The 13,384-nt window shown below is 36.0% G+C and overlaps 1 protein-coding gene across 2 annotated transcripts; it reads left to right on the forward strand.

Moving 5' to 3' along the window:
* The first annotated feature begins 2,675 nt into the window (after positions 1 to 2,675).
* Positions 2,676 to 10,528, forward strand: LOC125205921 (C18orf8). 2 transcript variants are annotated; one of them, XM_048105132.2, is made up of 16 exons: positions 2,676 to 2,827; positions 2,917 to 2,984; positions 4,570 to 4,671; positions 4,810 to 4,873; positions 4,979 to 5,222; positions 5,671 to 5,930; positions 6,330 to 6,483; positions 6,872 to 6,981; positions 7,062 to 7,149; positions 7,435 to 7,770; positions 7,854 to 7,928; positions 8,192 to 8,375; positions 8,478 to 8,754; positions 9,076 to 9,184; positions 9,306 to 9,485; positions 10,133 to 10,528. In XM_048105132.2, the coding sequence occupies exons 5-16, from the start codon at positions 5,058 to 5,060 to the stop codon at positions 10,295 to 10,297; spliced, it is 2,103 nt and encodes a 700-aa protein (XP_047961089.2). In that variant the 5' UTR covers positions 2,676 to 2,827; positions 2,917 to 2,984; positions 4,570 to 4,671; positions 4,810 to 4,873; positions 4,979 to 5,057; the 3' UTR covers positions 10,298 to 10,528. The 2 variants fall into 2 exon arrangements, with proteins under 2 accessions (XP_047961089.2, XP_047961088.2); XM_048105131.2 differs by having other exon boundaries at positions 8,192 to 8,754.
* The last annotated feature ends 2,856 nt before the right edge of the window (positions 10,529 to 13,384 follow it).

Raw genomic sequence — 13,384 nt, forward strand, 5'->3', positions numbered from 1 at the left:
AAAAGCGTTTAAACCGTATGTAAAAATGCATGAAACTCTCCGTAAATAAAGGTAAGAGTAAAAGATTACTGTCACAAAACCAATATTATCCTAACTAAAAGTAAAATAACACGATAAACAATTAATAAGGATAAAAATAAAATATGGAACACACAAAAGGGGATAATAAACAAAATAACAATAAGACAACACCAACATAGACCATAGTTGGTCATATGATTCATACAGCAACAACATCCTAAAAGCAGAGCACAAACAAATTTCAGTTGGTTGTGTTGTTATATTGATATACTACTCCATAAAAGTATTATGACTCCTTTCCAAACTCGCACGAATAAGAATACATTAAAATTGTAATTTGTAAGTTTAATTCGTTTAATTTCTTGTTTCAACAACTAAATAAGGATTCACACCTCACTCTCTCTGCATTCTAGTGAAGCAGAAAATTGTTATAGTAGGGGTTATATATTCTAAATTTTGAATGAGATAATAATTTTTTTATATTTTACTGTATTCTTTTAATAGGAGCTTTTGCACATCATTTTATATAAAATACCAACAAAAATATACTCCCTCCGTCCGATAATAGGAGTCACATTTGGTGTGAGCATAATCATTTTAAGAAATGTAAGGAATAGTGTGTTGACAAAGTTAGTGGAATATGTGGTCCACTTTTATATAATGCAAGTGTAGTCAGTTGGTGAAATATGTGACTTATTTACCATTTATCGTAAAAATGAAATGTGATTCTTATTGTTGGACTGAAATAATAAAATATGACTCTTATTATGAAATAAAGAGAGTAATATAATACAACTAAAATACTAAAAAAATTAGTTTGGTAGTTACATGTCGGTATGTTTCTTAAATTATAGACAACTACTATTGGCATCCTATGATCTGTTAAGGTTCAAATGCCATTTTATTTAAAATAATAAAATGATTTCTCATTTAACCTACTGACGTGTCTTAGAGCATCCTTAATCCTGTCCCGGATTTGGACCGCAAGTCCCCTCCACGTCATCATTCTCTCAAATTAGGGGTTTCAGGCCACAACTCCATTAACACCGCAGATCACAACTCGGGCCACAACTCAGGCCACAACTATTCATTTCACAACATATTTTAATCGTAAAATAGAATACGTTGAACAATTAAAACCGAGAAAATTCATTGTTCAGTCAGAAAATACGAAAAGAAAATTACAAATCCTAGAAAAAAAAATTACCAATACTAGAAAAAGAAAATTACCAAACCTAGAAAAAAGAAAATTACAAATCCTAGAAAAAAGAACTACTTTTTCTTCATTTGTGCGCGAAGGTATTCGATCATCTCACGGTGCAATTCGAGCTCGTACTCCGACATTCTCGAGGTATCCCTCGATGTCAACTCTGTCAGCTGACCCATCCGCAACGTAATACTCATATCCGCCATAGAGTCTGATATCTTGTCCAAGGAAGGATTGGGTGGCGGCGGCGGCATAGCGGAGTAGCTCGCAGTTGCCTTCCCCTTTGCTTTCCTCTTTGCCGCCTTTGTGCCCATCGGACGGCTTTCAGTACCAGGAGATGAGAGGAAGAAGTCATCGTCTATCACGTTGAGGTCGATTGGCGGACCTCCTTCGCTCGAAGTGTAGTGTCCGGCATCGACTTTGGTTCTCTTCGCTGCCGCTTCAGCCCCACCAGTGTACTTCGGGCTCTTCTCGACAAGCTTCCAAACGTCGAAGTACTTGAAGTGCTTCTTTCCGTCAGCGAAGTAATCTGCCTTGGCCTTGTCCACAAGGTCCATCTCGCTGTGCCCGCTCGGCCACATCAGGACTACGTTAGTCCACTTGCCATTCCACTTGTTAATCTCCTTCTGCACCCGACCCCAATGCTTGCGTAGCTTCACGTAGGAACGCTCGAACGAGCCTTCGGGTCGACCAGCGTTGTACTTATCAGCAATCCGCACCCAGAACACTTTGCTGCTTTGCTGGTTGCCGACCACAGCGTCCTCGGAGACGTCGACATAGTTCTTGGCCAGCCACATTGTCTCCTGCGGAATATACTTCTTCGGCCCATCCTCATCGGCAACTTTGCCCTTGCCCTTGCCCCTCCGTTGAGTGGGCTCCATATCACTGATGTCGCACTCATCAGTGCTAACTGGCGATTCCATGTCCATATTGGTAGGCAGCCCGGGACTAGGCGGTGCATCTGGATCGGGTGTCGGCGGTACTTGCCAGTTCTGGGAGTTCACGAAATCGTCCATCTGGCGTTGGTCGCTATTAAACCAATCCATAGAATTGAAAAAGTGTTGAAATGCTAGAGGATTGAGAGTGAGAGTTTGTGTGGAAGAGTATTAAAAATGGAGAACATATAATGTATAAATAGAAAAACAAAAAAAAAATGCAAAAATTAAAATTCGTGGGGACTTGCGGCTCGGCCCGAACGCAATTAACGCCGGGACGGGCCGCATGGGATGCGGCACGGGCACGCATAACGCCGGCCGGGACGTGACTCGGGAGCGGCCCAGGAACATACAATTGAATTTTTATAGCGTGTGGTAGACTGGTAGTGCTCAACATGTAACTCTGAAAACAACTGAATCAACATGTTGCTCTTAGATGGGCTTCTTAGGCCCATTTTATTTGTTCTCGGCTAGAAACACCCAAAATTAGAAAGCCCATTAACAGAAATGATGTCGTTTCATATGGTTAGGTGATCTGTTGAAGAGTATTGCTTTCACCTGAAAACCTCCGATTGCCATTCATCAAGGTTTCCGGATTTCTGATTGCTCAATTTTTTCGTGAAAAAAGTTCACATTTTTTTAGCGGGATGGTCAAATAATTCAGGTCTGCTCACATACATTATTATCTGTCTTTTTATTTGATCATGGTAACTGGTTATTGTTTTAATGGTTGTCTTGGTGTTGAAATTTTAGTGATGAAGGATAAGAATTATGCTACAACATCTCTACTGAAGCGGATTTTGGTCAATTGTTCAGCCCAGGTTTGTTTCTATTGACGTTTTCATGTCTTCAACTCATAAGAAGGATCTTGGTAAATGTTTTTCACTGGATTACCAGTGGGATAGTTAAAATGGAATGGAAGAGGATTATGTAACTGGCTTATGGAGAATGGCCATATTTCAATGTTTGATTGGGAAAATAAGAGGGAAAAATGCGTTCGGGTGATGGACTAAGAATGTTTTGGCTTTTGTGATGCAAATAGGATTTGATTGCTTGGTTTTTTTTTTTGTCGGAGTTCCTCGTGGTATGAATTCAAGACTAGGATTTTTCTAAGTATTCGGGGGTGATCAGTTTGCAAGATTGTATCTAGGGATTAAATATGTAGTGTGTTTGGTTCATGAGATTCTATCCTACAACTCAATCCTAGATGGATAATCATGCGATAATTAGTCATAGCTAAGTATCTAACCCCTCCAACTAAAATAATCTCACAACACAATCCAAGATTATATCTTGGTACTATTTTATCTAGGAAACCGAACACCACCGAAGGTGCCAAATGTTGTCTTCTCATTTTGGGTGTTTTGCTGTCTGTGATGCAAAACACGTTCATCCTTCTTCTTATTACTAGTACGGCACGATTAGATTCTGTAAGAGAGAAGAAGCTAATGGAAAATTATCCAACGCTCTCATTAAGTGAAAATTATGATTAAAATAAAATATAATTCATTCAAAAGAAGTCCCTCTTTCCTTATTGAAAAGTCTTGGCCAAATAACAGTTGCCCACTCTTCCCATTATCTGGTAACTGCTGTCCCCACTATTCTCGGCTTTCGACCTTGAAAACCATTTAATCTTCACTCTGAGTGAATCAATTGCACCAAAACAGCCTTGTCCTCGAGACTAGATCTGAAACTTGAACATTTTGCGTGGATCGATGGAGGCTCATACTCAAGTTAATGGACATGAGTAAGAGAGTTGAACCAAAGATGGCCAAGAATATGAAGGAACGAATGTTGCACCTTGAACCAAGAAAAGAACGTAACCCTAAACTGTTGGCACCCTTAGAAATTTTGGTGGTCATGTCCATTCTTCGGGATTAAGAAAACCCTCAGTAACTGGAGTATGCACAAGTTTTGGATACGAAAAACATTGGAAACCGGAGTATGCACGAGATTCGGTGAAGAAACATTCAGTACGTATTGGTTGGTGGGTAGCAGATAGTGATCAAGCTAGAGATCTCCATTATCTCTTGAGATCATTATTGGTGGGTAGCTGAGAGATCAAGCTATGCTGCATCATGGGTAGGAGCAGAGGTCTGGACGGAACCACAGAGTTGAACGAGCGCCAGGATGGCCAGGAAGCACACGTTTCAGCTGCCGCTACAAGTGGAATTTAGGGATTTTTTCCCTGTTACCTTGTTATAAGCTGTCAAACTCTCTGGGATGAACCCTCACCACATGTAGTGTCAACATTCGGATGATATTTTTGAATTGAGTCCTATTGTAGGCCTCAGTAGCCTCTATACGAGCGTTTAGCCTCTATACAATTTTTTTTTTTACTTATACATGTCCATTTTCAATAAATGCAAGTTTATATTTATGTGTGGATGACAATTTTCATTTTAGGCCAAACAATATGGTAGCTGTATTTCGGCAAGGGTTCCAGAAGTTGAAAAAGATATGGGTTTAAAAGAATTTATTGTGTTGAAGAATTGCATGCAGAATGCGGTATGTCTAGTTCAAATATCATAGGTTCTTGATGGGAAATGTACCTTGAATTTCTCATTTTCTTTCCTTTTCCTTCTCTAAGCCTGTTAGTTTGACATGTTTCTTATGTGCATATGCTATATTTTGTTTGTGTATCAGCTCCGAGGGAAGATTTGACTTAATATGACATATCAAGCAAGAGATAAAGCCTTTCACTGTCTCAGTAAGTTTACTTCAGTCTATAATATGTGACTTTTTATGTATCTCTATATTCTTATTTATATGACATCCACTTTCCATCTCTCTCTCTCTCTCTCCATCACTTCAGATGTATTTGCTCCGATTTATCTACTAGGGTTACAACCTCAAGTCTTAGCTGCATAATTAAGGGAGTGAACTTACATAACATGACTGGAGACGCATCTTCTTCTGATCTTTCATACTCCAATGGATCTAATGCACTGTCTCATGTTTATATTCAATACCCACCTCTAAGGTGCCATGTTCCTGGATCAAGGAAGTTGTTCTATGATGACGGAAATAAACTGATTTTGTCGCTGACCCCTAACCAGGTAATAACTTAAAGGGATATTGGCATCTAATATCATGAAACTTTCAAAAAGTTGGGTTTTCCCACAAACTTTAAAATTGGCAAATAATATCACGAACTCTACCCCGGGTTTGTTTTACCCACGAATGAAAAAATTCATGTTATTTTAATAGATTGAAGAACAATTTTGGAGGGTGTGCTTCAAGAAAAACTATCTTCAAAGATTGAAAAACTTGAAGCTCTCAAAATTGTTGTCGAGAAATTACGAAAAAAAAATCCGTATCATAATATTATTTGTGGGAATTTTTTCATTCGTGGAAAAAAACAAACCCGGGGTAAAGTTCGTGGGAAAAACCCAACTTTTTGAAAGTTTCATGATATTAGATGCCAACATCCCTAACTTAAAAACAGACTCGTGATTCTGCCGGGTTTATATCTGTTGGTTTCAGCTAAATATTATGCCTGTGTAGGTATTTTCATGGAAAATTGCTACTTATAATCCTTATGCTGCTCCCTCATTTGATCCAATAAGCGAAGGGTCAGTTCTGTCTATTCGATATTCATTAGATCTCAAGCATTTGGCTATTCAACGATCAAGTCATGAGATCCAATTTTGGAACAAAGAGACTGGAGATACTTTTAGTCAAAAGTGTAGGTCTGAGTCAGAAAGCATTCTGGGGTTTTTTTGGACTGATTGTCCGACCTGTGATATTGTTTTTGTGAAAACCAGGTAACTACTTGAAATCCTTGTCGACCACTGTGAATTTTGAATTGCTGTACCAAAGATCCTGTTAGAAAAAATACAATCCATGAATGCCTGAAAATTACACAGCCGGGGTTTTGTTTCATCTACCTAATCAGAAGTCTCTCTCTTACTCTCTGGATTAGTAGCATGGGGACCTGTTCATATAGTTTACTTTGCTCATACCACCATTACATGCACGGCCTTGCTTCCTGTCATTATTATTAGAAATGTAGCTGTTTTTATTTCAGCTCTGAATTATCATTTCTGTGCTCTCCTACTTCTCTATAAGGGGATGATGTTATGCTTCTTGCTGCAAGAATGCTTGTGAACCTGTATATGTGTCATGGCTGTATTTCAGTTGTTTAAAGCCATATGTGACTGCAGTGGACTGGAGTTGTACACATACGGTACTGAGTCTCGGAATCTCCAGTTGGTTCAGACGAAGAAACTGAGCATTAGCTGGTATAAATACACTCATGAAAGCAGGTTGGTGCTGCTTGCATCAGGAATACAATGCAAAAGTTTCACTGGTTTTCAGGTAGGAGGTCCTCACCTTACATCTGATATTTCTGTTTTCTTACATAGTTTTGCTGTCAGTGATAGTTTTAATTATCAATTTAGTAATTTACTAATGATTGTTTTACTAGTGCAGTTGAGAATATAATATAACTCTGAAGGCATCCCGGGCTATAGACATATTCATACTTTATTTTATGCTTATGGATATTATTAGGAAGTTAATAAGGTATATGTAGAAGATGATACACGGGACGAAGAATGTTATTTCACCTCTTCCAGTCTCAGTTTTGTTTTGTTGAGTTCGTGTTTACAGTTATCCCTTCATCAAACAGCACTACTGGCTTAAAAGTTGCTTTAATAAATCATACGTATCTTTGTTGTGACAAATGTGCAATTTCTCTATTTAGCTGTCATCTGCGGGAATGATCGGCTTACCTAAGTTCGAGATGGCGATGGCCAAATCTGAGGCAAATAGTAACCCTATTCTTGCTGCTGAAGATGTCCATATTATCACAGTGTATGTTCTTATATTTACCTTACTAGTGGGTGGATGCAAGATTTACAACCTTGTCTTAATATCTTTCCTTGATTTTACAGGTATGGCAGGATTTATTGCCTGCAGTTTGATAGAGTTACTATGCTACTGAACTCATATAGGTTCTATAGAGATGCTGTAGTACAACAGGTAACTATTTTTCCAATTCCCTTCCCACCACCTTCACCAAACCTTTGTGTTTCTTTTATAGTCTACACCTTAACATGAATAACAACAGGTAAGTTGTTATTATATTGGACTTGCTAGTTTAACTTCTTATAGATGTGAAATTATTCAGGTGTGGTAACTTCTGATAGAAGTGTTTGATAGTTTATTGTTGATATTATTTATATTACATATTCAGATGTGGTTTGTCATTGCTTCAAGTCAATTCTTATTTGAATTCTGCAACAATGTTACTCCGTCATATTTCAGGGTTCTCTGCCAGTTTATTCGGAAAGAATTGCTGTGAGTGTGGTTGACAATGTTTTACTAGTTCATCAAGTGGAAGCGAGAGTTGTTATTGTATACGATATATATGCAGATTCCCAAGCACCAATTTCTGCCCCACTTCCACTATTTTTGAGAGGATATTCTAAAGCTAATGTTGCATTTTCTCAAACTGCTAGCAAAACTTCTGGTGCTTCAGAGTCCAAAAATTTGTGTGACACCGAAGAAACTACATATGGAGATCAGTGGAAATTTCTTGTACCTGATCTTGTTCTTGATGTTTCAAATGGGTCTCTGTGGAAAATCAGTTTGGATTTGGAGGTAAGTTTGGTAGCTGAAAGCATCTTGTAGATTGATAGTTTCTGATCTTTCATATAATTCCATTTATCTTTCATCATTTGCAGGGAATATCAGCTAGTAGCTCAGAGGTTCAACTTATTCTTGAGTTCTTACAAAGAAGGAAACTGGAAGCAGAGAAGGTTAGCATACATCCATTTAAATTCATTTGCAGTCTTTATATACCTCAAGGAAAATATTTTATTGTTGTTTGCATGGACTTCTAACTTAATAATTGGTTATTGAGATTGAAGGAAGAAATTTATGATATCAAAGATATGTTTTGACCAATGGTTTTTGGCTATTGATTTGTTAGTTCGATTGAGGAAGATCAATAGTATTTTTCTGCATGTGTTGCAATACAACCTTCCTTCTACGTATGATCTGCCATTTTGGGTTTTTCCAGGCTAAACAGTTGTCTCTGGCGATTGTCCGTACTATTATTTTGGAAAGGAAGCCAATACCTATGGTTGCCAGGGCTATGGATGTCTTACTTGCAGCATACTCACAAGCAATCAAAACAGGCAGTTATAACAAGAGAAGCAGAACAGAAGAAATTTCATCATCCAATGCTCCTAATACAGCTGTTGGTGAGTCAATCACTGGAATAGATGTGTCTAGAATCATCAACCGAAAACCTGAAAGTGTCCCTGGGAATGATTCTCATAACAAATCTGTTATGGCAACTTCAGAGTCAGATGGTCCATCTATTGAAAAAAAAGAAAGGGGGGACTTGTTGGAGCCTGGTTTATTAGGTAGTGAAGATCTTCCAACTAGGCAGTATCAAACTCTTGTACCTGCTAACAACCAGTTAAATTCTAGTGCTTCACAAAGGAACCAATCCATAGTGACTTCCTCAGCTGCAACCTCGCCTGCAGATTTTTACAGCCATGTGTTTTCTCCTATAGAGGAAGAGATGACAGGAGATGGATCTTATTTGACAGCGATCACTATTGAGTTTCTTCGAAGGTATTCTTGGAAAGAACTAGCTCCACAGAGTATATCATCTTTAAGTTATTGTAAAGTTATAAATTTTCCTGCTTCTTTATAGTTTATACCAGGACACACTGGTTAATCTTGGATGTAACTCCAACGGGATTAACTGGAATCTGGAAGCCAGTTTAAAAGTTCTATTTTGTAATCAAGCCATTCCATTTTTAATGTGAATTGTATATTGGCTCAGCTAGTTGCATGCTTATTTTTTAAATAGCTTCCTTTTCTTAGCTGAGGACTCTGGTCTTTTCTCTTCTTGTTTAGTTGTCTGATTGTTGTCCTTCCTACAAATTGCAGTTGTAGCTTGGAAAAATTGAAGGTGTATCCCAATACCTATGCTTTGTTGGTACAAATCCTTGCTCGGGATGAGCGTTATGCTGAACTTGGATTATTTATCATGAACAAGGTCACATTTTGCTCAGAGTATATTTAGACTGTTACTGAAACCTGCTACTTTGAGAATTATTAAAAAGAAGGTTTACTTGAATATGAAATGATGACTGAAAATGACATGTGGTATGATGCAGATTATTGAGCCTTCCAAAGAAGTAGCATTGCAACTGTTGGACTCTGGGCATCAAAACCAACAAATAAGGAAGCTGGGCCTGGATATCCTCAGACAGTTATCGTTGCATCATGACTATGTTTTACTCCTTGTACAAGATGGTTATTACCTTCAAGCTCTTCGCTATGCACGGAAGAACAAGGTAATATTCTGTGACCCAAAATGTTTACACGAGACTTTGTTTACCAGTAAATACCATCTGATTGGTCACATGTTCGTGAATTTGTACTTTTTCTGGTAATCTGTTACCTCTACTAAGAAGTGTCTTATATATAAAGAATGGTAAATGTAATAAAAATTCTCAATATTCAGTTTTCATATGAATGATATAGTCTTAAAGATAAAGAACTACATCCCTTATGTTTAAGCTTCTCTTGAGGTCACTGTGAAATATATACATTCCCTGAAAGCGAATGCCTTTTCAGCCTTTGTAATGTGCTAAGTGCATTTGTGTATGGATATAAAGAGTTCCTTTACCTGTATTTCACTTAACCCCTACACTTCTTACGTTGATATTAGTGTGAATTGAATCTGAGCCCAAGTCTCGTGTGCCTTTCGTTTTGCTCTTCTTGATAGTTTGGTCTAGTTACAAAATGCATTGTATTTTCTGGTACATCTCTATATGCATTAGGTTAGTCCTTCTGGTGGATTCCCTCAAATATGTTCCTATTGTTTCTTCATCAATTCATATCTGAATCGATGCTTTTCTGTAATGATTTATTCTTTCTTTAGCTGAGAATTTGGACTAAATAAATTTCTTCTTGATGCATAAATTTGTGTCGGTTTCAGGTCAACACTGTCCGGTCCTCTTTGTTTCTGGAAGCAGCATATATTTCTAAAGATCCTCAACATCTAGCTGCAGTTCTCAGGTTCTTTTCTGATTTCATTCCTGGCTTTAAGAGCAGTGCCGACCACAACACATATCATCGCTTTGTTGCTGAGTTGAATTCCTAAGTTGCCGGCCAGGGTTTTATGGAAGACGTCGCCCAAAACTTGACCAACCAATAGAATAGAAGTTCTACACCTACTTTTAGCTTCTTGTTTGTGCATCTCTGTTTTCCATTGATGAAAGCATGTTGGGCAGTAAAGAATCATAGATAAACATGCATCTTTCCCTGGCTATAATATTTTGACTTGTAACTGAATTATGTTCCTAAATTTTAAATGAAAATCTGATCTTCCATATTCCTACTTTTTAGGTATTAGTACTTTTTTTCTCTTCCGTAACGGTTTCTTAAGTTCTTTTGTCTATGATTGGCTATAGTACATGTGGTTGATGCATTCATAGTGTGGTGGGAATTCGAATTCATTATTTCTGGAGTATTTCTTAATATAAACATTTTTTTTGTGTTTGCACGACAAACTCATTACAGTATTTCATAAAAATAATAAGTGGAGTAGTTTTGTAAAGTATGAAATGCCGATTGGATGCACTTTCATAGTCAACAAATTATAACATTAATCATTGGCGTAGAATTTAGTTAATTTTTTTAATACCTCTACTCTAGGCTGTAGTATCTTTGTCTGGATAAATATTGTCGTATTACAAACTCAATTATCATTTGGCATATTATTGCAAGTTCGTATAAAGTAATTGGTTAGGTGGTTTGTTTGGAATATTTAAAAGTTATGGAATACTCACATCAACATCGAGACAGTTCGGTTTGATATTTTTCAGCATGGTCTCTCTCTAAATTTATTTCTTTTTTGTCATTACTTGCCTTTTCTCAGTTCATGGAGTTGGTATTATTTTCATAAATGGATTATCTAACCACGATTTTAATTATTATAAGAGGAAAACTGATATAAAAACAACGAAAGTGAATAGGTCCATGCCATGAACGCTTATTGCTCTTTAGTGTAGAGCAATGAAACGTGACTATGCACTGGCACTAACATAGATGAAATTTAGTCAAGTGTCTGATGAAAAAATACCCATATTCCCATTGTAGTAGCTTATATCTGAAGTGGTTATCATGAATAAATATATACTACTACTACTATTATTATTTCAAATTATATAAACTATGACAGGTTGTGATTTGCTGTTGTTAAATCATTTTCTTGACTACTGTCTGTTAGCATTTAGACTTAGGAGTTTCATAAAGCAAAAATTATGGTCCCAGTGATAATTAGAGCACCTAAAACTTATCATTAGCTATCATCTGCCTTAATGGGACAACTTTAGCTGAATTATGCATCTGATCTACCAAATACTCCCTCCCACCACCAACTTATAATTCAGTTATACTAATGGAACATCTGGCTATGATACACAACCCCCATTTATCTCGGGCTCATAGTGATTCGAACTTGGAACTAAGCTGTCATTCATTCCCATTTCACAGTTTATATGTTAGGTTTGCAACCCATATAATAGTTAAGCAAACTAATGCTAATATTTAATTCTTCTTACAAAATCTCTTCCATCAATTCTTTTATTATGATTCATACTTAACAAAAAATAAAATTCAAATTTTACGTGTATAGAAACTCATTTTATGTAATAGTATGAAAAGAATAATTTTATGCGAAAAAGGTACAAAAATAACGTTTAATGTAATTTTTTAATACCACCATTTTAAAAATAAATATTGACCATCCATTATTTTTTCAATTTGGTCTAGTTATTAAAATTTGTCCAATCTATTTATGATAAATTTAATGTGATGGGTTTAAATTTCTATTAATACTTTTCTATATTATTAATTTTGTATTAAAATATGTAAGGTCAATTACAACTATATAACGATTACTTTTCATGGAGGGAGGAAATATATATAATTTGTCGGAATTAGTGTGATAAATTTCCATATGAAAGAAGTATGAAGAAGAGACTTTTATGCTTGGGTTCGGTCAAAACATTTTGGCAACCCCTTTTAACATTTTACACTAAATCCTTCTCATATGACACGTGCTAGGCTGTAATTGGCTGCAAATCGTGGACCCTATTGAACAAGATTCTCGTGATCCTTATTGCAGATGCCAAAAATTGCGCCCCCATGTAAGATTTACTTTAGATTATATTCTAATATATCTAAGCTACCCTTTTCATAATTTACTCAGTTGACCATGCAATTATTTTTCATTTTTATTCCACCCAAAAAGGTTATTTTTCTCCCTTTTTATCTTTTCTCTTTACTTTTAGACGCATCAACGCTTTACTATTCTATGTAGAAAATGGCTTCAGGCTTCTTTTCTTCCCCTATTAATTATTTCCCCTTTTCAGTTGAAATAGCAATTTTAGGTGTTCTATGATTTACTATTAGATAAGATAAAAATATAAGCATGAGATAATTTAAAATTAAATTTCGACCAAGGAAAAGCGATTTACTATTAATAAACTTCTAAAATTCCTCTCCCATGACCCATAAACATTGCCTAAAGACACGTTAGTGTAGAAATAAACTTTTGAAAAAACAACCTTGGATTCTTCATAACCACCCATCTCTTGGTTGATAACTTCTTCTGCCATTAATTTCAGAGATACTATTTGTGTTCCTTAATTTCGCAATTGTTATTTCTATATAAAATCAAGCAAAATTGAACAATATGATTATGTTGTTCTTGAAACTAAACTTCAATTATGGCTATTTTCAACATTCAATTCAACCCCCCTAAAAGAGACTAAGAATCATAGAGCAGATAAAATTTCATAAAGTCCAAGAAATCAAAAATGGAAATTAGAAAGTCCAAGAAATAAAAAAATCACAACCACTGAAAAGCTAATTAAATCCCAAAAAATCCAATGAAGAATGTCGAATAAATGCAAGAAAATACAAGAATTTGTATAATAAAAGAACCCAAATCATAGATCAAAGCATTGAAACCACCAAACAAAGTAGAGCTAATAAATAGTGTATTCATTTGTATTGAACTAATTAGTAAAGCTCATAAATCTTGTAATTAATTTGTATTGAACTAATTTAATTTCAAAAGAAAAATAATGTTTGCTCTTTAAATCGCAATTAGTGTAATTTAAATACCCATTTTACAACTTATGCATATTCATAAATCTAAATACATGGGTATAGGTATAAA

The sequence above is a fragment of the Salvia hispanica genome, chromosome 6 (genome assembly GCF_029641045.1).
Source record: "Salvia hispanica isolate PSC_SH4W2 chromosome 6, Shi_PSC_v1, whole genome shotgun sequence".
Classification (NCBI taxonomy): domain Eukaryota; kingdom Viridiplantae; phylum Streptophyta; class Magnoliopsida; order Lamiales; family Lamiaceae; genus Salvia; species Salvia hispanica.

Bases quoted from the DNA above. Each gene is read 5' to 3' on its own strand.
- LOC125205921 (XM_048105131.2), top strand. From the start codon at position 5,058: ATGACTGGAGACGCATCTTCTTCTGATCTTTCATACTCCAATGGATCT. The intron at 8,755-9,075 runs GTATTCTTGGAA...TACAAATTGCAG, and splicing joins ACTATTGAGTTTCTTCGAAG to TTGTAGCTTGGAAAAATTGA. The intron at 9,486-10,132 runs GTAATATTCTGT...TGTCGGTTTCAG, and splicing joins GCTATGCACGGAAGAACAAG to GTCAACACTGTCCGGTCCTC.